Source organism: Sylvia atricapilla, chromosome 4, assembly GCF_009819655.1.
Source record: "Sylvia atricapilla isolate bSylAtr1 chromosome 4, bSylAtr1.pri, whole genome shotgun sequence".
In the NCBI taxonomy this organism is placed as follows: domain Eukaryota; kingdom Metazoa; phylum Chordata; class Aves; order Passeriformes; family Sylviidae; genus Sylvia; species Sylvia atricapilla.
Window position 1 is genome coordinate 5,700,352 of NC_089143.1, and position 24,021 is coordinate 5,724,372.

The 24,021-nt window shown below is 42.2% G+C and overlaps 1 protein-coding gene across 1 annotated transcript in view; it reads right to left on the reverse strand.

Annotated features, from left to right (window-relative positions):
- KIT (KIT proto-oncogene, receptor tyrosine kinase) overlaps window positions 1-24,021 on the reverse strand; it is a 55,067-nt gene that overhangs the window by 16,206 nt on the left and 14,840 nt on the right. Inside the window, exons 2-8 of the mRNA XM_066316988.1 lie at window positions 20,012-20,251; window positions 14,881-15,159; window positions 12,205-12,341; window positions 9,357-9,516; window positions 6,343-6,532; window positions 5,556-5,671; window positions 297-411 (exon numbers count right to left, since the gene is read on the reverse strand). Of these exons, the coding sequence (XP_066173085.1) occupies window positions 297-411; window positions 5,556-5,671; window positions 6,343-6,532; window positions 9,357-9,516; window positions 12,205-12,341; window positions 14,881-15,159; window positions 20,012-20,251 (1,237 nt within the window). The remainder of the gene's footprint in view (window positions 1-296; window positions 412-5,555; window positions 5,672-6,342; window positions 6,533-9,356; window positions 9,517-12,204; window positions 12,342-14,880; window positions 15,160-20,011; window positions 20,252-24,021) is intronic.

The following is a 24,021-nucleotide window of genomic DNA, read 5'->3' on the forward strand; positions in this document are numbered from 1 at the left end:
TAAGCTGATACAGTCCACAGCTGGCTTGGAGCAGAAACTTTGGCTTTTACATTTTACACAGCAGAAAGTGTTGGTTGTTCCCCTTTCAAGGAGAGAATAAAGAGGAGAAAAATAAAATGTATCCCTGCCTTCTCACAAACTACTACAAATAATGCAATGCCAAAAAGGATGAAAACCATGATGCAACATTTGAATGTTAACCACTACCAAGACAATTCATGTTCTTAATTTGTAATTAGCAACTGGATGTGCTGCACCTAAAATCATCTTTGGAGACTGTTGTTTACTTAACTTACCTCTGCTCAGTTCCTGGGCAAAAATACCAGTATATGGTAGGGGCTGGGAACCCAGCTGCTACACACTGGAGAACACCATTGCTAAGTATATCCAGAGTGAGAATCTCAGGTTTTGCTGCAATAAAGAAAAGCAATAGTCATCCATTAGGGGAACAGAGAATTTACACTGCTATTTGCTCTTCACACCAGCAACCTGTGTGCCTCACAATCCATGGAATCACTCAGGTAAGCAAGACCTTCTTATGCTCAAAGGATGTCTGGGTCTCAACTGGTGTCCTTCAAAAATCAAACAAAATGTTAGCTCTTATACTGAATGCTTGGGCTGGACCTTAGAAGAATACCTCATCTCACCTGAGTATTTGATTTGATGGAAGATCCTAAACCAGCGAATCTAAGAGCTTAAACAACCCAAAGAAGTGTGTTATTGGAACAACAGTAAAGTTCCCATTCCTGCACAGCACGACTTTTACTGTAAAAAGGACAGTTTCTTCCCAGTTAAAAGTGTACTAAATCTGTCAAACTCCTTCCTCTTACATCTGCCCTGTGTATCCAATATCACCACTGCAGCCAGGAAAGAACTACAATGGAAGACAACCAGTGCAGAGCTCCCGACAGAGGACACACATCCCCCTCTGGATACTGAACTGTCCAACTGCCCGATTCTCTGAAACGCTGCAGGTAGAGGAAGCCAACACTTGGCTGAATGTATTAGCTTTCCAAATTAGAATTTGTGATTGCTCTGCTAGTTTAGAAAGCAATTCATCCAGATAACGCCTCCTGTCACATCCGGCACAGGAGTTAGTCCTGCAGTTGGTTTGGGAGCCCCTGTTTCAAGAATGGCAGGAAATCAGTGCAAGTCAGGTGGATTTAGAGTCATCAGTCCAGTATCACAGGATTCAGCGAAGAGTACCACCAACACAGAAAGGTTTTGTCCTGATGAAATTGGAATTAGTGACCTTACTTCCCTTAATAACCTTAGCTTCCTTGCAAAATCACCTAAACAAGGTTAATTAAAGAAACCATGAAAGCCTACATTGCAATGATGCTGCTCACCTCATAGGCACAAGAGCCCATTATCAGTTAATACAGAAATGTAAGATTTCCTAATTCTAGAAAGTAGTAAAGCTGTACAGACTGCAGTGGGAAAACATACATTTATTTCAGATAAAACCCATGTATGAAGACTGCACAGCGTTAGTTTTTAATGAATATTCTACTGACTGATTAACTTGGAGTCAACACAGCACACGTATATTCTCAATCACACACCACCTCCTCGTGACTCGTGTTACAGGAACTGAATGTTCTTTCATTTCTAAATCCGCATGTTGTGTTTTATGCAAAACACCAAGAACCAAACATTGTTGCAAAATGTTGAGACTGATTTTCAGCATTACTCATTTGGTGAGGAACTTTTCTGAGAGCACACAGCATCCCACCCAGCCTCGATGCTCACGGAATACACGTAATTCACGTTTCTGAAACTCCAATCAAAATGGCTGGATTGTGAAATTGTAATTAGCTAAACTACAACCCATTTGTTTAGGTATATGCTGTGTTTTAGGCAACGTAACAGCACGTTGTAACTCAAGAAATGAGAGAACTGAGAAGCCAAATCTAGGAGGCATCTGTGCATTAAATGGAAAAAACACTGTGCCAGAAGACGGTCTCCATGTAACATCTGAAGCTGAGTGAGGGAAAGGAAAACCCCTGTATTAGCTAGGCTCCTTCCACTGTAAAAACCTAGTGCAAAAAATGCCTGTCTACATGGCCACAAGCCCACAAGGACTCATCCTGCAGGAGTGGAAGGAGATGACAGGCTATGCAGCCCAGGCAGAGTGGTCCAGCCGTGGTGCCACGGAAAGCTGAGCTGCAGCAGCCTCTGAGAAGTGCTGACCTAAGAGCAGCTCTGCCCCATCATGCGCCTGCTGAAACACTTTGATGTGGCAATTAGCATGATCAGCCTCTCCCCACCAGCACTGAGGGCTCCCAGGTCTCCCTGGCTCTGAGATATTAAGGGATGCATTTCACTTGAGGCAGCAAAGAGCTCCCCACACCAGTACCCAAGGGGACTGAGATGGTTGCTACTGCAGTCTCCACTGGCTGCCCCTTTGCCACCTCAGCACCTGCACCCCTTTGTGGCAGCCAGACCACCTTCCTCAAGCACCAGTGTAGGTACTTCATGGGATGCTGGAGCAAAGATGGACTGGCTTTCGCAAACAGATGCCAAGCTGTCACCACAGATCTTCTTTTTAAAAGGGATTTTACTGTGCTAGATTTTATGACTTGCACTGCCTAATTATCCCTCCTGCTATCAGACAGACTCCTAATGACTAGATGTTGCTAACTGCTCTGACTTTAACCCCTTCAATATTTCACATTTCATTACATTGTTCAGCATATATACGTACCGCCTTCTGTAATCAGGCATTAAATGTCTTATACTTCTAATTTCACTTAGTTTATTAATTGCTTTTCAGCTTTTATTAATGTTGATTCTGAATATATCAAAGACAACTTATAAGAGGTCATTCCTATTTTAATTCAATGCTCTGTATAATGAAATTCTGCGTTTAATTGCTTTCTATTGCCAGTTTCCCTTTCTTCATTGAAGCAAATGTCTAAAAAGCAACACTTAATAGATATTGTCAGTCATCCCAGACAAAGAGAGAGCTGCATTTTCTGGATTGCAACATATCTTTTTACAGTATCATGGTGATTCCTCATTGTTCACTGCATAGTCTGATGATAGGAAAACAGCTGAGCTTGGCTCCATGGGATCTATAATACCATGACCAGTTTTCTCTTTGCAGCAGGGGCCCCAACTACATAGATAATGTTTTGTTGACTGTAATTAAGCTGAGATATTATTTTGCACTAAATTCCGTTACTAGTTGGAAGATTCCTCTGCTAATTGCTAGATACACCATACCCTGCCACTCTGGAGATTACTACAGTTTCTTAATTGTCACTGAATACAGTATGCTGCTTGTCAAGCTCTAATTTTCTTTTTGGCTCCTAATTTTAGAGCTGCTTACCTCTATACCTTTATTATGAATTACTACACTATTTTAAAAGCAATTTAGTGTTGTTTCCGATTAGCATATGCAATTGCTAAATATGTTTAAACCCAAGGCAAATACTTCTGCACTGGGTTTTTCATGTTTTTCAGCAAATGCTTCAGCATTGGTACTTGTTTACACGAAGAGATTCTCCTGATTATGAATCCTGTTTTACCTGTTTGGTTATTTTCTGCTGATTACACGCCAAAGCCAGACACAAACATCACGAGCTATATCTAAGCACAATTTATGCAAAATCCCTGACAACAATGTCAGGTGAGGACACACCATTAGATCAGGATCTGACCCACCCATACATGACTCACCCGTGGCAGTTACTCTATGTTGAACAATGTAATATGTTGTCATGCAGTTTGTGTCACACAGTTAAATGATAAGCATTTTACAAAACAGTCAAAACTCCTTTTCTAGGGGCTGTTTTTTTACAAAAGACCAATCTATTAGTCTTTTTTTTTTTTTTAATGAAAAAATGTTTACAGAAGCTTAGTCAAAATGCCAAAAGAAACTTTTTGAGTTAAGCGCATCAAATCCAGTTGCTTCAGCAATGGTTGCAATCCACCCAGGGCTACAGTGCATGATAATACAGGCTCTATGAGACTGCTTCAGTGTCCTCACAGCATCCCAAGGCTGATCTTGCTACTTGCAAGACCAGTAGTTGAAGAAAGAAAGAAAGAAAGAGCCTTGAATGCTGCTGGTTGTATGGACAAGCCATTCAGATGAACTGAAGTGTCTGTGCTCCCTCTTGCCTTGTCATTCTGCTTCACTATTCTCTTCCTGGTTTCCTAACCATGAGCCACAGGAATTTTCAGCTTTTATTAAGTAGCACATGCCTCAAAAGCAGCAACTTGGAGATCTGCATCAAGAACTGACACTTGATGATGCCAAAACTGTGAGATGGTGGTTTTTTTGGTTCTTGTGCCCAAGAACTGCCATTTTTCCCATTCCTTCAGAGAAATTAAAACTTCTGGCTCAACCTTTTGCTCCATTAATCTTTAAAACACTAGAATTATCCCTCATCACTGTGACCTACATTCACTCATTGAGACAAAGGACATCTGAGATCATAGGTACCCTTTGAAAAATTAGAGCTAGGAAACACAGAAGGCCCAGTGCAAGTGTCAGTATTCATAGATGAAGGAAGAAATGCCATGTTCTGGAAGGAGCCCAAGTGACTTTTCTAGATCCAAACTATGTCATGGCTAATAAAGATGCTAAGAATGTTGATCTTCAATGATAAATGAGAAAAATTCAGAAATTAACAAAAGGACTTGATGCATTTGTGGAAGTCTTGCAGTCCTCTGCATAAAACTATGCCTAAAAAAGGACATATTGCTGCTAAAGCATAGCACCAACACAAAACTGCATTTGCAGCACCTTCACTTACTTTCCATACAGTTCCTCCTACTGGGCTCAAAGCCCCTCTTGGTTTAATTTTCCTTAAGCTTGGCCTTTAGCAGCAGCCAGGGTTTGTCTGCTGAGCCCATGAAATGCTCTAAGAGGATGGCTCCACTAAAGACAGGGTTTTCTGAAGGTTTCATTGAATTAATTTTGAAATTCAGCTTTTGTCTTGAAGAATGCTATTTGGAACTGAGGCCAGCGCTCTATCTTAACAAGCATGTCCTCAAAGATGACAACACAGCCATTTGTAAAGCTATGCAGATTTCTCAAAAACAATGGGGATTTATACTATTGTACAGAAGTATTTAGTTGCCAAAAGGCATCTAAATGTGAGTAATTCTCCTGACAAGCTTTCAAACTCTTCATCCAACTTAAACAAATTAAGAACAATTATAAGCTTAACTTGGTTGCCAAAAATGCAAATTATAATCCCCGTGTATCCTGCTCCACCTCAAATTATAAAAGGTTTATGATACATACTTATTTTTGAGATCATGTTTCCAGGTGCTACAGGGTTTTTTTCTGTATAAACAACCTAGCTGCTCTCTGGTAATCTCTGGAATACATTTGCTGGAATATAAGGTCATGCTGGATAGTAGGTGGATTTGTGTGAGTACTTTGCACTTTTATATCTTGACATTTAGTTTTCCAGCATGTGCTTCACTTCAGAAAGCCTCTCATATGCCGAACCACACTGTGACATCTTGTGCATACATTATGTTGTATAAAATACAATGACTGTGATAATGAAATATTTCAGACTGTTCACTTTACTTACTTTTCACATAGACATTAAATGTTACAGAGGAGCTGGCATCAGAGTTGGACACAAAAAAAGTGTAAATGCCTCCTTCTGTTCCTTTTAATCGTGTAAGGTGAAGTTCACTTGTGTAACTGTAAAGAAAAATTTTAAGCATTACTAAGACACACAACTGGCTCTGAACAGGTAATTGCTGCATGGAAAAATGAGGAGGCAACTTTCTGCAGACATCATCCATGCAAACACTCTTATCTTACATTATGATTGTCACTGCACTCCTAACATCCACAAGTTTTGCCACTTCTAACACCCAGCTGTGTGCCTGGGTGGCAGCTGAGCATCAGGCTCAGCATCACCACCTGCTCCTCTTCTCACTGAGGAGGGACAGATTCACAACCAAGGCCACATGTTCTAGGGGCTTCACTGGATTTTTGGAAGACAAAGGATCAGAAGAGAACAGTGCTCAGCAGAAAAAAAAAGCTTTTTTTTTATCCAGAGCACTGGGGTCTGCTGTGACAGTGAAGGGAGTTTCTGCACACAACCAACTTTAATTCTCCTTTTTGCTCATTGGACAGGAATGGAGGTGAATGGTGAGTAAACAGCATACTGGTCCTCAGATGGTGTGGTTAGCTCGACCCTATTCCAAATGTAGGTCGGCAGACTTTGCACCAGGCACTGTGGCAAGCCACATGCACTATATCTTTTACAGTCACAATTTTCTCACCATCCTCACTTTCCTCTTTCCAGAGCTGACTCTGGTCTGCTGCTCCAAAGTGAAATCAACACCTACAGCCATGAATATTACCTGTTATTGCCCACAGTCTTGAACTTGACATCATGGTCTGAGGAATTCTGTAATGTTTCGTTCATGTACATCCAGACTTCTTCCCTTGGTTTTGGATATGCCTCGTATTCAACTGTTAAGTTTCCATTTTGTCCTGCGTTTATATCTATTGTGGTATTCATTGTCGCAAACAAACGGACAAATCCTTTAGCTGATGGTCATGAAAGGAGAAGAAAAACAATTTCAGGGTCATTTAGAAGACTGTGAGTACTCCAACCACACTTAGACGACTTCAAGATCAGTGTTCAAACACTGTGAAACAGGAAACCTTATCTGCAAAGCAGAACTTAAACCCTCACCTGCCAAAACCAAGGCTACTAGCTACATATTGCATGAGGCACAGGACTTAAAGCAACCTTGAGCACTTCAGCATAAATAATTCCATCTTGTGGTGACAAATACCTTCTATATGCTTTTGGAAAAATGCAAGCATATGTTTGAATCTACTCAAGTACTTCTATTTTTCCCAAAATTTGACTTGCTAACTGTCTGGTGTGAAAGAAACATTACGGAAAAAAAAACAAACTAAAATAATTTATTACAGTATACTAGAGTATTAAAGCTTTCTTTGTCAAGTGTAATTAAGAACAACATTACAAATGAAGCTATTAAAGCTGTAATTACAGAAAAATGTGCTAAGTCCACAGGCCTGGATACCAATCATCTTAAACTAAGGCATTTCTGTACATCTGCTGCTGGGACTTAATCTTTCATTTGGCAGATACCATTTATCACTGCTCAGTTCCGATCCAAAATATCATGTCTAACAACATCCTTGCTGTCGTGGTTTTAATTTCATTAATAAACTCATCAGATTGAGGATTCACTTTAAAAAGACAAGTTTTTCAGTCCAATTACAGAAATTCCTAAGGGAATTATCAGTTTGACAGGCAGATTGCAATTACAAGGAAACACATTTACTGAGAGCTTGAATTTAGACCTAAAGTCTATCTCAGATCCCTGCTTCTTCCCACTTTGTAGTAATCAAACTGCTGTGGCCAGCTGGGCACCCGAGCTTGGGAAAACCAGAGCCAGTGGGGCTTGGTGAAAGCATATGGATCTGCCAGAGCACTTGACAGATGCTCTGAAGAAGAAAGGATGAAGCAAATTCACAGCAGACAGGTATGCTCTCAAATGGTCTCCATCATTAGAAAAGAGGAAAAGATTTCAAATCTGTAAACTGAAGGTTTGTAGTTTCTTTGCAGAGATTATTTCAATTTTCTGTATAAACATAGGATTCCCTATACAACTGTATTCAAAATCAGACCCAACACCCTTCAAATAAAATTTGATTATAATGCTACTTGTCCCTGTAATGCAGTCTAGTACCTCCTACAGTTAGACAGATTAACTAATAGAAAAAGTAGTTAGGAATTTTACAAAAAGTATGCATTATTTCTTGTAGAACTTCTGGCTAATGTTAAACTGATTTAGTATCTATTGCAATCCCAGATCTCTCTCTATGTACACACCATTCACCACTTCCCAGGACGCTGGGAGCTGGCACAGTTGAGATAAATATAGTCAGTTTGACAATAAATGGTGAAAGGTATCCAAAAACTGGAGCTTATTTGAGTCAAATTTGAGAGGGTGCATAGAGAAAACTATCTCAGAAAGGCAAGATTCCACCTTTTCTCTGGCATTTTTTATCGAATACAAACTTTGTATTTTACTAATTTACTAAAAAAATTTTATTTCCCACTTTTTATACATAATGCCATGCCTTATTTTAACCCCCACACTCTCCAAAGTCAATCCTTTTTAAAGCTACATTTGCATATGTAGTAGTACTAAGAATTTCGGTGGTGAAGAACTTCCCTCCTCTTATAATAAAAGCTTTCACACTGATCCCCTTAGGGAGAAGATTTTCTTTCATACTCCACACTGTTTCACTCTTTTACATATGAATGTAGTCTCTCCTGTAAAAAAAAATGAGGAAAACATCCCTGTCACTGGAGCCCTGCCCCCTCGACTGGCACAGCAAGGTTAAGGGCACTCAAACTTCTGCCTGTTTGCTGAAGATCTGACGCACGCAGGTCAAACACTTCTGTTTTCTTTACGTTACCAGGGAAAGCAAAACAAGCAGTGTGGCCAGAGTCTGTGTCTGTGCAACAGAAAAACGGATTTGAAAAGGAAAAAAAGAATCCAGGGCTACACTTCCCTCAGTTGCTGCACCCTTGAATGGAACTGAAACGGCTGTAGCAACTACACAGACCAGAATGATCTTATTAACTATACCAACATGTCCTTAATTGTACTCAATTTATCAAATGAGCAGGTTTCAGCAGCTTTTAAATTCAAAAGGCACTGTGTGTCACCCAAGTTAATATATGGCAGACTCTAAACACATCTGTTATTAAACAAGAGGAGGAAGGGAGTTTGCTCACTGTTTAGGGACATGATCCAAAACATGCAGAAGTGATGGATAGTGGGTTTAACCAGGGGGTGACCTCCGGAACAATTCCATGCTGTCTATGTGCACCACAGTGTTGCTCACAGCACGATTTTAAAGAGCTAGAAATACAGCTTCTATGTAAGAAATGTTGACACACTTGTCAGTGAAGGAAGGCAGGTATTGAAGATGTGCTTTGCACTTGTGCTGCCAAATTACTGAAGCACAGGGATAGCACCAGGAGAAGGTAAATTAGTTGCTTTGTTAAAACCGATTTAAAGTTTAGATTAAACCAGGAAGGGTTAGACAAACCAGAGGGACAGAAACACTGTTGTTGGGTGCTTGTTCTAGTATCACTTTCCAGCAACAAGCAAGGGGTTATAGAAAGTAAAGCAGTCCTACACACTACAACTTCCTGAGCCATCCCACATGGTACCAGTCACCAATAACCTTTACAGAAAACCAACTTTACACACTGAGGTTTGAGGAAAAGGAGCGAAGAAGGAAGGGAAGTCTCCCCAGTTGTTCCCACTTTTCATCTCCTGCTCTTAGAACTGTTAAGATTTCTACAAGAAGTATTTACCTAGAGCTTTCAAGGTTACTGTGGCATTGGTTTTTCCAAAAGGGTTCTCTGCTTGGCATGTGAATTCTCCAGAATCATTAACTCCCACTGAACGGATGTTCAATGTTAATTTCCTTTCGTATCCATAATCACCCAAATTTCTGCTTTTGCTTGTAACAATCTGTCGGTAAAAAAACAATTAACATCTAAAACACTGTGTATGCATCATCTTTCCTAGATAAATTAAAAATAGAAGTAATTATAACTTTGCTGTATTAATATTCATAACTTTAAACCGGAATTGTAAGCCAGCACGATAAACCTGTCACTAGAATCTCTCCATGCAAAACAAGGGTGTGATCAGCTGCCTTTGGGAGATAATGTCCTCTCTTAAGTCCTCTCCCCTCCCCTTCTTTTTTTTTTTTTTTGACTCCTCAAGCTCCCTTCTAAGGCAAAAATGTGGAAATGAGGTGGGGGTGAGGTGAATTTGGGTCTGTGCTCACCTGCCCCACGAGCACCAAATGGAGGAGACCAGCCCAAGCCAAAGAACTAGACCTCTAGCTTCTTCAAATGACCCCATTACCTGATGACAAGGCTGTTCTGCCCAAGGTCAGACCCAGCTCACTCTGGAAAGATTTCCAACACCAAGGTGTGTATTTCCAATACCAGGGTGAGTAATCAATTTAAGGTTTTATTTGCTCAAACAGCACTTCTCACTGTTGGGCCTGATGCAAAACAACCACTGGGTCCTGACTTTCCTAGTGCTCAGAAGCTGAAAGTCTTGTATGAAGTCACTGCATCTCAGCAGTGTGGTTCACCCCTCAAATGGTGCCTGAAGCTCAGCAATTCTCTGCTGGTTGCAATGCTTCCCAGCAAATGACAAGAATTTAAGGTCCTGGGGTTTCATTTTAATCATGTTGCTTTATGTTCCAAGGCCACAGCATCCTCTGATTGCAGGCATGCTGCAGAGAGCCCTGCTGGTAGCAGGCTATACACAGCCTCTGGTACCCTCTCTGATTCTTGGTCCACAGCAATCTGAATTTATTAATCTTAAATGAATCTGGAGACTTCCTTCTCTCAAATATGTCACGATTCTATACATATGCATAGAAAAATAACTGCTTTGAGATGTTGACTTTAGTCAGTGAGAATGTTTGGCATGGTTGGAAAGACTGATAAAATTTATACTGATTACACCAAATGCAGACCTGGACTTATGATTGTCTAATTGAATTACTGCAGTTCTTGGATGTTCTAAGAGCTTCTAGACAAATTAAAGCTTCTCAATGCAATTTTGATTCCTCCTGACTTATCATAACCACAAGAGAAGTATATTTAGTATGGATGTGCTTGCTAATAGCCAGTCTCCTAATTTTACAAAGTGGTGATAACTTCAGTCATACACGGAAAATGCATTTTGATTTTTTTCTCTCATCTATTCAAGACAAAATGTAATTCTGAATCTACTTAAATATGAAATTCATGTGTTCTCTTTCAATACAAAATTTAATTTGATAGTCAGTATTTCAAAGACAGCAGCTCCTACTGTTTACTACAAAGGACAGAAAAGTCAAACTTATTGGGAAAATACTTTCCTTGTGGCTTGTACACATTAAACAAAAAGTTATAAAGCACACAAAATGAAGAGAAGGCCTTAATTTCATCAATCTGTAACACAGGAAAGGGAGAGGAATGAGAGAAGAAATGAAATTCTCAGATGAAGGTCCTGCACAGGAACAAAAGCAGATCTGCATGTCCCCAGCCACCTTCCTGTCACTTAGACCTGCTCAACGTTCAGAGCTGTGGGGTGGGATTTCTGGAACAGCAAGCACTTAGCAAGAACAGCTTTGCCAGAGCTGGTGGATTAGCTAAGCACGGCATGCCCAGCCCCAGGGAACAGGACTCCTGTTTGTTATGTGCCTGAGGAGATGTCATTTATCCAAATATCACAGGAGTCTTTTCTTCCATATACACAGGCTGAGAATTATGCATTCTGGTCACTACCACTAGCAGTAAAAGATCAGTCAATTAGCATGGGAGAGTATATGGTAAGAGTTACTAAAAGGTCTTCACAAGGGCTTTTGATTAATTCAAATTTCAGGGTACACTCAGAAGATCAAGAAGCATTCTCAAAAACATCCCAATGTCTGCTGCTCATTCCAAAGACAGAGCTGGCAGCACACTGGCTTACCAGGGAAGGGGATCTCTCTGCCCCTTTTCTGCAGGATAGTTGTGCTGCCAGTATCAAACTCCCGGAGCACTGAGCCAGTAATTTAATAATAATTAAATAATTTGGTGATGCCAGTCAGTAACTATCACCTATCACTGGCAGACAGAAGCCAGTTCACTGGTTCATTTTTTCAGAGCTTTTCCAGTTAGTGAGGCACACCACGTAATTTAAATGAATTAATCATTCCTGCGAATGCTTACTACTATTCCTGTCACACACAACCCCATGCTAATTAGCAGGTATTTTACTGTTAATGATAACAACTAGAATATGTAATTTGCAGTCCATGTGTTGATATTTGCAGCTCCCATTGATTGCAATGTGATGTGTAGGCACTCCACGCTTCCATATTTAGGAAGCTCAACAGAGGTCACCTAAACTTCACATTGAAGAGCCTAACTTTCATTTCTTTTTAGGAAGAGAAGCCCATGCAGATGTTTTTTTCCTCCCAGCCACTCTCGTGGGTACAGGACAGATGTTGCCCTCTCACCAGTCTGTGGGACACTGAATCTGTGTAAATGAAACAAATCCAAATCAACACAGCATCAGGTACCCCAGACAAGCATGGGAATGTCTACAGAGTCTGTGTACTGTGCTGAGGCACGAGACAATACACATGAGACAATTAAAGCAGCTTACCCCACTTTTGTGAGAAATCCAACTAGCTTTTACACTGCTATCCACATCCGTGATTATGCACGTAACTTCAAATTCTTCCCCTCCTTTGAGAAGCTCATAGCTTTTTGATAAGGTGATGACAGGAAGAGTTTTGTGAACTGGAAAACAATTTAGAAGTTTATTACTTTTCATTAGTCTCAGCTCTTCCAGGGGGGATAAAAATCAACAGCCGTTAATTAACTTTCCAATAAAATCAAGGCTCTGAGATATATTCAAAATTTTTAACATATTACACAGTTGTTCCTTTACAGCAAGCACATTTCTGCTTCAACCTGGCTTCAAATTACGCTCAAAAGTTAGATAATACTTGTTAGAGCATAGCAACTTGCATGAAGAAACCTGAATGATGTTGAACCATCAATGAGATAATTCGTTTTGTGGCAGTGATTAAAAAGTAGCACTCTGGAACTGAAAACATGGTGAGGATCAGTCACTGAAGAACAGCAGCCCAGCACTAACTGCAGATTTTAATCACAAAACATTACAGCCAGCAGAAAGTACTGTCTGACAGGCTCCTGAAAAGCTCCTGATGGACAGCCCAGGAAAGACAGGTACAGCTCAAGGACTTCTGCACACCTGAGCCAGAAAGCACCACAGCCTCTGCTTACAGTGATGGCTCACACTTTGTCACCCAAAAAGCACCCAAGTGGTGACAGGTAGACATGGGGTAGCTGTAACCCTGCTCTGCTTCAGGATGTCTTTTGTCAACACTCCAGTGTATCTGAGGTCTATGTGTCTCCTGCTTCTGGCAAAGCTCTTCAGCTCTTCCCCTGTTCCCTTTGTGGTTTGTTTTTCTGTTTTCTTCATCCTTTCTTCAAATTTTCCTCTTTTATTGTACTCCATTTATCTTCCCACTAAGGCTTTTACACAGGAAGACAAACTGTGAATACAGCATTTATCAGATAAGGTATTCCAGACTCTCTTTCTGCCTCTGTCACAACCTTTGTAGTTATCTTAGGTAAATTGTACAAAACTTAGGAAAACCCCGTGCTTCTCAGCCATTTTTACTTTAACAATAACGTTTTCCTCATGTTGCTGTAAGAAGCGACAGAAGAGAACAAAGAAACATGTTTGCCCTCTTCAGATATAAAGGCTCACACAAAAATCCCCCTGGAGCACTCAGCAGTACCCAAGTGACAGGAGGATGCCAGTGCAGAAGGCATTCTGTGTTCTCATCTGCCAGAAATATCTCTGGACGTCCAAAAATAAGCCCTAAGTCCATAAAGCCCCTCACTGTCTTGAGAAGGGCTGTACATAAACACTCCCTGTGCTGTCACAGCTGTTCTTGTGTGTCTCAGTACTCCTGCACAGCTCCCTGTTTCACAGATGCCTCTTCAGACTCTCTGCACCAGAAGCTCACATCTGAGGGTCTGAGTGCCATGGTTATCACTACAAAAACGTTACCCACCAAAGCGTCTCTAACACATTTAAATGTTGAGCCAAGGAAAAAGTGGGAGTTTTACTTGGTGAATTCAGTAAGGACCGAACACCAGAGCTGAACACTGAGAGTAACAATGCTGAATTTCCAAAATTCAGGAAACTTGCCACAGTAAACTCCACATTTGAGATAGTCCTCACTCCTCAACCTCTTGCCCCACCTCCAAGGAGAACGGGCCACAGGTCGCAGAGACCCTGCCATAGAGCAGACACCAGCATGTCCCCAGTTCTCCTGCACTGGCACAAGGTGACGTGCTGCTGTGTCCCCAGCTCCCAGCCCCTGGCACCATGCAGGCAGCAGGGATGAGCACACCAGCCTGCTGGCCACACCTCTGCTCCCCCTCTTTGGGCAGCAGCCTCAGCTGCAGCACGAGGTGGCTTCATCCCAAGTGTCCAGAGCTCCATCGAGAACAAATTCCCTCACTCGCCCCTGAGGAAATGCCAAGCCAGCCTGGCTTGCTGAACTGCTCCCTCCACTCCCCTCCTGGCCATTTACCCACCCAAAAATAACACAGAGGGCTCCAAACTGCCCAGCCAAAACCGGCCTGTAAAGCCCTGCAGACAGACACCAGGCTTCTCCTCCTTCCCAAACCCCAGCACACAGCCCTAGGGCACAGGGGTGTGGGAAGGTCAAGTGCAGGGTGTCACCAACAGCTTCACCAAGTGTAGTGCTGTATGTAGCAGCTCAGCCACAATGCATTCAACATCATCATCTCTGCACATGGCTGCTGTTGGGACCATCCTCACTCAATACAAAGACCTTCTTCCACAAGCTCTGCCTTGCCAACAAATCCCTCTTCTTCAATGTCATCAATCAGTTCCTTCTACTGTCACTTGTGAGCTACAGACACAGGAGTCAGGCACTGAAATGATTTTGCCTGCACAAACCTGTACAAACCTCAGGATGTTGGCTTGCCCTCAGTATTTAACAGCATAACCCACATTTCTTATAATGATGAAAAAAAAAAAAAGCTTGGAAATCACCAGGAACAAAAAATAAAGCTCATCATGGCCCAACCTCCTTAGCAGAGCTACAAGCTGAGTGTCGTGAGATCAATCTGTGCCCTGACACAACTTGCCCAAATCAAGCTTTCTGAATTCACCTCTTTCCTTTAGACAGCAGTGAGGCTTCACAGCCCTTTCCTACACCTCCTGGGAATCCTAAGGTTCTCTACAAGAAGGCAAAAAATCCTGTGTTACCTGGTACCACGTTCAGGAAAATCTTCTCTGACACCTTCTCAACTCCATTGTGCTTGGCCAAGCACTGGTAGCAGCCCTTGAATGACCTCTGTACATTCTTTATAACAATGCCTTTCTGGGGATTGGGAAGGAATGTCATATCTTTGGGGAGACGTTTGCCATCACATCTTTTCAGTGTGAAATTCGTAACATTTGGATCTGTTAGTGGGCACACTAGCAGGATGTCACTGTCTTCGTTTCCATAGATCAGAGATTCAACAAGGAAGAGCACATTTGGATCTGTGAGGAAACACAAAGATCTGTCAGACAAGTTGGCACGGGAACTTCTGATTACTTTAACTCTACAATTGGGAACCTGTCAAAGAAAGTTTTGCTTTCAGCCAGTGAAACTGAGTATTGCCCAATTCATGTTTACAAAGAGACATTAAATTTTCTCCTCAAAGAGCAGCACAACAAAACACATGCACTAGCATTCAATATCAGATACACTAAAGAATTGTGTGCACTAAAAATAATATTACTGCTTTTTCATTTGGAGATGGAGGGCATTTTTTGCCTTGTTTAGGTCCAAAATATCGCCACAACAGTAAACAGATTTTTACAGACTGTTGTAGTGTGCCCCAAGTCCCCTCTGTTTTTCCTCAGAGTTGGTCTTGCATATAATGTTCCTGCCACCCCTCCTGTCCAGCAAGTTGACCCTGCCTTTTGTTCCTGACCCTTCTATGCCAATTCTCAGTTGTGCCAACCCTCTGCCTACCCACCAAAGATCATCCCTTCACCTAGAATGTTCTGTATTCCACGACACCTGGCTGGTGCCTGAGCTTTGGATCCTCCCCTTTATGTACCCCATTGGTTGTTATTTGTACCTCCCCTTGATTTCCCCACCTGCAGGATGTCCATTGCTTGTCGCTTTGTTCCACCCCCTGTTTAAAAACTGCTGCACAGCAACGCCTGTTGCTCTTCTCTCCGTGACCTCCCTTCAGGAATAAACCTGCTGGAACCTCATAGAAAGAGCACTCCTTTGCTCTTTGTTGGTGTCTCCTTGTCCAGCTTGGGGTTGGATGCCCCAAAGGTCCAGCGTTTGGGGAACAGTGCCTGCTGTTCCCCATGCTGCCTGCTCCTGGAGCTAGCCAGAGCCTTGGGAAACCCAAAGGAGCAAACTGACAACACACCACTAGAAGTGATTTGCTTTTAGCTAGCGGCAGGGCTGTAAGGTTTCATGCCCACGGGAGGATTTGAAAGAAATTTATGAGCAAATGGAAGTTGAAAAGCACCTAAATTATGGTTTTCACTTCTGTAAAATACATAATCTAAATGAAAACACATTGCTACCAGAGGAAGCAGCAAACAACTTCTCTATTTCTCTCCGCTCCCTGAAAGCATAGATTATTTTTAGCCTCCTTAGAAGAAAAACTGGGCATACAAATAGCATATCTGATTGAAAAATCATCACGCAATCTTTCACAAGGTAACTCTCCTGCATCATTTCATCTCAGCAAACCACAGCACACAAACATATAGTACTTCAAACGCTTCTACAACGAAAGTTGAAGTCCATGTCGTGACCTTGAAATGCTAAGAAGCCGGCAAACACAAAAATAAAGGAATGTGTGATGACAAACACTGTCTAAAAGTTCATTTCAGATTCCATCTGCCCTCTCTACAGCGTAGAATGAATTAGAAAAACAAAACCAGAGAGAAAAGTTTTCTTTCTTTTTGCTAACATGCTTACAGCTTGAATGATTAGAGATCAACAAACCATGGCTTACCAAGGAAGACTGAGGGAATTGTTTTAAGATGATGGACAATGTGTATTTGGTTTAAGACAAGAAGCACCAGGCTGAAAATGAAGCCTGGGATGTTTATGTAAGCAATTTGCTACATCAGGGGTTCCTCATCACTGAACAGAGAAGTTACTGGCTGGTTTCTACCTTAGAGTGATGGTGTAACTTCGGCTGAATTTGATATCACCACTCAATAAGCCACACAAACTACAGGTTTTGAGGCATCAGTCTAGAATTAGAGGATGGAGACTACTAAGAAATGAAAAAAAAAAAAAATCTGCACAGAATCAAAATGTGACATTTTGCACAGAAAGATCTTAAAAGAAATGCTATGGTTGGCTGTCACTTCTGAGCTGGAGGAGAATGGATTAAAAGTGCTCATGTAAATGTCCCTGCTAACAGACAATGATTGCTTTCTATTCAGGCCCCCTTTCTCCAGAATGCACAGAACCAAGATTCATTAGGCAGAAAGTATGGCTCCCTGCAAACACACACAAAGAAAGAAATTTTTGAAAACAGTGGGAACAAAGACCTGTTACACTAATAGCTGAAATTGCAGGGGAGGCCTTGACTGCAGCCAAGGTGCTCCCCTTGCATCTTCAATCCTTGTCTGGAAGGGAACAGCACGGTGAGAAGACATGAAAGGAATTGCTATAGAGAATTCAGATGCAAACAAGGCTGCTCATGGTCATGTTCTTCCTTTCATGGCCTTCTGCCCTACGGACATCCTGGGTTGCCCTTGTCTTCTGGCCACACTGCAGGTTTCCAACACAAGATATGGTAGTGCTTATCAGTGCTTCCATCTGGAAAGACCTGAGATCAAAATCAAGAGATTTTTCTCTCTTGCACAGGAGTCTGATCTAGGCTTGCTTAGATGAGGAAAAATAATGCTTTTATAGACATAACACAGGTACTTTCTCCCAAAAGAGAAAGGTAAAACAGGTACACATCCAGTCTGTCAACACTGAGTCATTCTTGATCTCAGAAACAGAAGAAATTTGGATTTAGTAGGCTCAGAAGAATGTAAGATATCAACAGATGCCACCATTTTAGGTGGCACTACGCAGGATCAAGGTTCTTGGTCCTGTTCTCTCTTCACTCCCACCTTTACAAGCAGAAATTTATAGTGGGGTGTTTGTGGCAACCCCACAAGCAGCAGAGCATATGGCAGCATCTTACAGGTGTCATTAAAAGATGTCATTGAACCACGCCTGATGCAAAATGATGGCCAACCTCACACACATACTTATTTGACAGCCAGGAACTTGTCAAAGTTAAGGTTGCCCATTTTTCCACACAACTGACACAAAAAAAAAAGATAGTAACATGTGGCATGAGGGTCACACAACTTCCCTGATGCTTTGGTCAGCATGTTCAGAAGAGCTGCCTGCTATCCTGAGGTGAAGGAGTCACTCATGTAATGGAAGGTAAAAATATCTCTATGATCATAGCTGTCTGGGATAATTACCATGATCTTCAGGGAAAAAAAAAAATCATGGTAGGTGAAGTCAAGATTGTTTACCATATATAGGTAAAACACATGTCAGATTCATAGTAGTCATAGTCTCAGAGAAAAACAGAAAGTCAAGAAAACTTATCCATGGTAACTGCATGGCTATTTACAGAACTCAGGAGCAGTTAAAGGAGCACTCTTTAAATTATCTGGCCTCTATGCCAGATTATCTTCCCTCGAGAAAAAAACCTTCCCTGTGCTGTGCTGTATCTCCCTGTCCTGGAGGACAACCTTGCAGTAATTCTCAAAGGACTAGCAGGGTTCAGAGGGGGCTCTTTGAGACAACCCCTGTTGGTCAAGGAATGCTGTTTCCAAGAAAGTTGATGCCGTAGGACTTTTTTCCATCAACAGGTTGGGAAGACCACCAAAGCTATGTGAAGGAGAAGCAAAATAACCATTTTCCTTGGAAAGTGAATGGAATGCCAGGCATGGCAAAACTGTGAGCTCAGGGGCAGCTGACACAGACATACATCAGCAGAGAAGAAATCTGAAGAAAACACTGCACAAAAGAGAGTAATAAAGGATTGAGAAATGTGTCAGAGCAGAAGTGTAGGCGAATCCGCAGACGGCTGGGACAATGAACTCTGCTGACCTGTATATTCTAGAACATGTGATTTTATTGCAAGGGTCGTGGGTAAAAGGGCCTTGCCTTCAGGCACCAGCCTGGGCTGGAGGGGAGTCCCAAAGAGAGAGGGAGAGAGAACAGCAGGGTGAGAGCTGAGAGAGAAGGGAGAGAGAGAGCAAAGGGCAGGGGGAAGAGAGCAGGAGAGAGCAAGAGTAGGGGGAAGAGGAAGGGTAAGAGAGAGTTAAGAGTTAAGAGGAGAGGTAAGAGGTAAGAGAGTTAAGAGAGTTAAGAGAGCGGGTTCTTGTTACAATACATTATATCTCCTTTTGTGATGAATTTTCTAATTTACAGTGACCAACCAATACAGGACACAAAATCCTATTGAATCTACATACAGCCTATAAGAACTCCTATATTACCATACTGTGTTATATTTTTATCTCTAAAAACTACTCTTTAGACTTCAGTTTTCTACATTGACCTTTGGATCCCTGAGCCAGCAGAAAGGTATTGTTCAATCAAAAGGGATTCTCCTTCAGCTGGCTAGACCATTGTTTTCAGGTTCTATAGTAACTAAGGCTCAGTATCCTACAACTCAAAGTAAGCTTTCATTTCTATTTCGATTATAGGTTTCATATTTTCAGAATCTTTTGCTAAGCAATCATATTTATAAGGTTTCCCTGATTCATCTCCCCCAACACAGAAGCACTTTTTTTTCTGTCTGAGACATTGCTGACCAGTCACAAGGTAGATCAGAAGCTGAAGGGAGAGGAATCATCACTGTTTTCTGGCTTAGGCCTGGGAGCACAGTCTCAAAAGACCAAATCCTTTAGGCTGACTGCCTCAGTAAATTAAAAGCTTGTGACCAAACTTTACGTGACTTCATAATGAGGGATGGCATAGAATTAAAAAGACATTTCACGTATTTCTTGCTTCTTCACCATATAACTGACTCACACAACAGAATCGGGTCACTTAGGTAGTCTAGAAAGGGAACTTGGATAAACTTCACCACAAAACTAATGGGGAGGTTAAAGAGGAACTCATCAAGAACCTTGCACTGCTGACAAAGGCCATTGCAAGCAAACAGAGAATGGGGTTTCTTCCTACTGGACGGGGAAGATTTCTTCTGAAAATCTGTGTTCTCCTCATGTACTTCAAATTCATTCTGTCCTCCAACACTTATTATTCTATAATTCTGGGAGTGGAGATGGGGGGGGAGGGAGGGAAGGGGTGAGAAGCAAAAATAATGCCTTAATTGATACTTACCTTTAACAAAAACATAGTAAGAGGAGATAATACTCCCTTTGCTTCTGCATGTGTATCTGCCTATGTCTCTGATTGTTGCGTTTTTGGTGTACCACACTTTGTCACTGGAACTCCTTGCTTTTGCTGATGGGTCCGAGTTCTGGAAATTCCAAGTCACAGGTCCCTCCTCGTTGCATATCAGCTTTAATTCCTCCCCTTTATTCACAACCCGTAAAGACTCTATATGGGACAGTGCACCACCTGGGAAAAAAAAAAAAAAAAAAGGCACAAAATAGAATGTCTGTCAACACAACACTCATTTTTCCTTCAGCAAAATTATCATCTATAGCTGTGTTTGTGCAACTAATATTTGGGGAATTATTTCCTAAAAATACTAAGCTGCAATGGTGCAATTCTACAGACACCTTTTGGCTTGTAAGACCTTTGGCACACAGAGAAAATAACCAAGTGCAAGTGGAAACTGGCCACTAAAAAACCTTTTGAAGTTTCAGATACACCACTTTCTGCAATGTTTTGGCTTTTGAATGGGAACAGACCCAAGCTATTTAAAAATTAAATTCAAGAACATATGAGTCTGATCCTACATGGCAGCACTTTTAATCATTCTTTGTCATTTACTCAGTATGTTGCCAAGAACTAAAGTTTCCTTGCTCAACAGTTATCTTTTTATAACTGCTCTCTCATGTATTCATCTGCTTCACGCACACTCTTGAAATAGAAGTGTCCAGTTTAATGAAGGCATCAGTACATGCTTTCCATATTCACTTGTTTCTTTACCTGAAGTGCCAAGTCAACATTTCTTACACTAAAAAAACAAAAAAACTCCATGCAAAATATTCTTCAAGTTTCCATCCCAGTGCTATCAAATTAGTTTCACTGAGGCACTAATGTCCCAGTCACCAAAGCTGCTCTGATTGACCAATCAGCTTCTTTCACTGCATCCTAACACGTTTTAAGCATTCCCACAAAATAAACCTCTGTAAAACTAACAGCTCCAGTCCACAGTTCCCAATCACTTGGCAAGTGTCTACACATAGAAAGGGGCACATTTAGGCTTCCTTGGCTCTACTGTTAGGACAAGCCCACCAGGAGGTGGCTGAGTTAGCAAACCATCTCCAGTTAGCATACCCACGATTTGAAAGTCTTGGTAAGCCTACAAAAATGGAGTTCATAGACAAAAATCCAGATGAATTCTCACTGCTTCCGACCCACTTGAAGAGCATATTCAAATATTGAGGTGATCCTGCAGTAACAAACCCTTCCCCTTTCAGAGCAGCTCTTCAATGCTACAAGTAATCCTTAGCCTACAATAACTGTGCTGTTTGCTCATGCCACGCAGCTGTACAAGACTGCACAACATCCGTGTGTAGTGGCCAGTGAAAATACTACCTGCATGCAAAAACACACTCTGCAGCTCCATTCAGAGGCTGCATTTCCCTACCCACACAGATAACAACAGACGTTCGGGAAAAACAATCGGATAATTACTTGGGATGAGGTTATACACTCCAGACTTAATTCACTCATCTCACAGCTTTAGTTGTTCTTAAGGTATATACTGGATTAAGACCAGGTCAGGTAACTGCTTCTCTTCCTGACAAATCCACCCCAGAGCAGGAAGCAGAGTATGGTCAGACCACCTGCAGACACTAATTATTTTGTTTGTTTGTAGTCTGAAAGGAGCCCTCCTTGGAATTAGAATTTATCAGCCTTAAAGTCAACTGGCACTTATTCTTCCAGTGTCACCGAGCAATTTTCCACATGAGGTCCACTAATCCTGCGTGTATGCTTCCATGACTGCTCGAATAAACAACCATCCTAGAAATAAAGATTGCCAGGAAAAGGCAGAAAAAAACCCCAACTTTTAATTTCAAGTCTGCTACCTCAAAGTGGAGGTGTGTGTCAGAGCTGTGGTACAGTAGCTCGAACAAGAAGAGTGAAAGTCTGAGGTGTCAGAAGAACAAGCCCCAGCCAGCAGTGGCATGGTAAACAGGAAAGCTGGAAAAAATCCTTTGCCCTGAGCAAAAAGTTGCCTGATAGCAGAGTTGAGGCAAGAAAACCTCTGATTTTCAAATCCCTCAGATCAGAGCCAGGAACTGTTGGCATGTGAGAAGACGGAGGGCAAAGACCTCTGAGAAGAGCTCCTGAACAAGGAGGGGACCTCCTTGGAAGACGACTCTGCTTGCTTCCCACAGCCCACAGGGCAGTTCAAGTGACAAACAACATGAGCTGCATAGAACAGGAAAAGTGTGGTGTGGCACAGCTATCCTGGCACTAGCTTAACAGATGAGGCAGGGGGATAGAGAAAGCAGAACATGTGGACAACCTTCACTGGCATCACTCCATCTGCAGCTTTCAGGGTTTCAGCTTGGGCCCTGCCAGGGAGGTGCACATGGAGCTGGACTGGGATGGCCCCACTGTCTCAAGGAGCACAGTCCTGGGAGTCACAGAGACCCTGCCATAGAGCAGACACCAGCATGTCCCCAATTCTGGCCCAATTCTCCTGCACTGGCACAAGGTGACGTGCTGCTGTGTCCCCAGCTCCCAGCCCCTGGCACCATGCAGGCAGCAGGGATGAGCACACCAGCCTGCTGGCCACACCTCTGCTCCCCCTCTTTGGGCAGCAGCCCCAGCTGCAGCACGAGGTGGCTTCATCCCAAGTGTCCAGAGCTCCACTGAGAACAAACTCCTTCACTCGCCCCTGAGGAAATGCCAAACCAGCCTGGCTTGCTGAACTGCTCCCTCCACTCCCCTCCTGGCCATTTACCCACCCAAAAATGACACACAGGGCTCCAAACTGCCCAGCCAAAACCGGCCTGTAAAGCCCTGCAGACAGACACCAGGCTTCTCCTCCTTCCCAAACCCCAGCACACAGCCCTAGGGCACAGGGGTGTGGGAAGGTCAAGTGCAGGGTGTCACCAACAGGTTTGCAAAAGAAAATGGAACCATCAGTGTAAAGCTTAATGTCACAATTGACCTGCTACCAGAGGGTGGATTTGTCAAATCATACATATCACTGTGTTGTGTGTAAATGCTGACAGGTTCTGCAGAAACAAACCCTTCCCCTTATGAAGGCCAGCTCAATGGTCCTACAAATACTCACTGCCACGTCCCTCTGAAGCACAGCACAGCTTTGCACGGCTGGACTGGATGTGTAACAGCCATGCCTGAGATGGAGGGAACATTTCTGAAAACCCAACACCGCCTGCATGCAAAAACACACTCTGCAGCTCCATTCAGAGGCTGCATTTCCCTACCCACACAGATAACAACAGACGTTCAGGAAAAACAATCGGATAATGACTTGGGATGAGGTTATACACTCCAGACTTAATTCACTCATCTCACAGCTTTAGTTGCTCTTAAGGTATATACTGGATTAAGACCAGGTCAGGTAACTGCTTCTCTTCCTGACAAATCCATCACAAAATAGGAAGCAGAGGATGGTCAGACCACCTGCAGATACTAATTACTTTGTTCCTGGTCTGGGTTTTGGAGGAAACCCTTGTTCTCCCCCCATCTCCTTGAGATTAAGATTTACCAGTGCTAAACCCAATAGACAAGTCCACCAAGTGTTTTTCCAACACTACCAGAAATTATGGAGGAGTTCCGCTAATTCCCTACATAAACTCACATTACTGAACAGATTAAAAAGTATCCTGGAAAAAATAATTGCCAGGAAGGTTAGAAAAACATCATTTCATGTTTTTATGGAATGTTTATGACCCTTACCTACTCTTTTCTCCTAGGTCTCATCCTATGCATTCCAGTTAGGAGTTCAAGTTTTTGCAACACTTACTAGCTGGACTATCTAGCAAGTTACTGGAAAGTTTTTAAAGGTAGTAGACAACACAGCAGAGCGTGACCTGTCCAGAGGCACAAGAAATACATTATATAGCAAAACTGTAAAAACAAACCTATGAGACTAGCACAATGTGGTGAAGCATCACTCATATTTTAAGATTATTTTGCTATAGTTCATTTTATGCAATCTATGAATTATCAGCAAA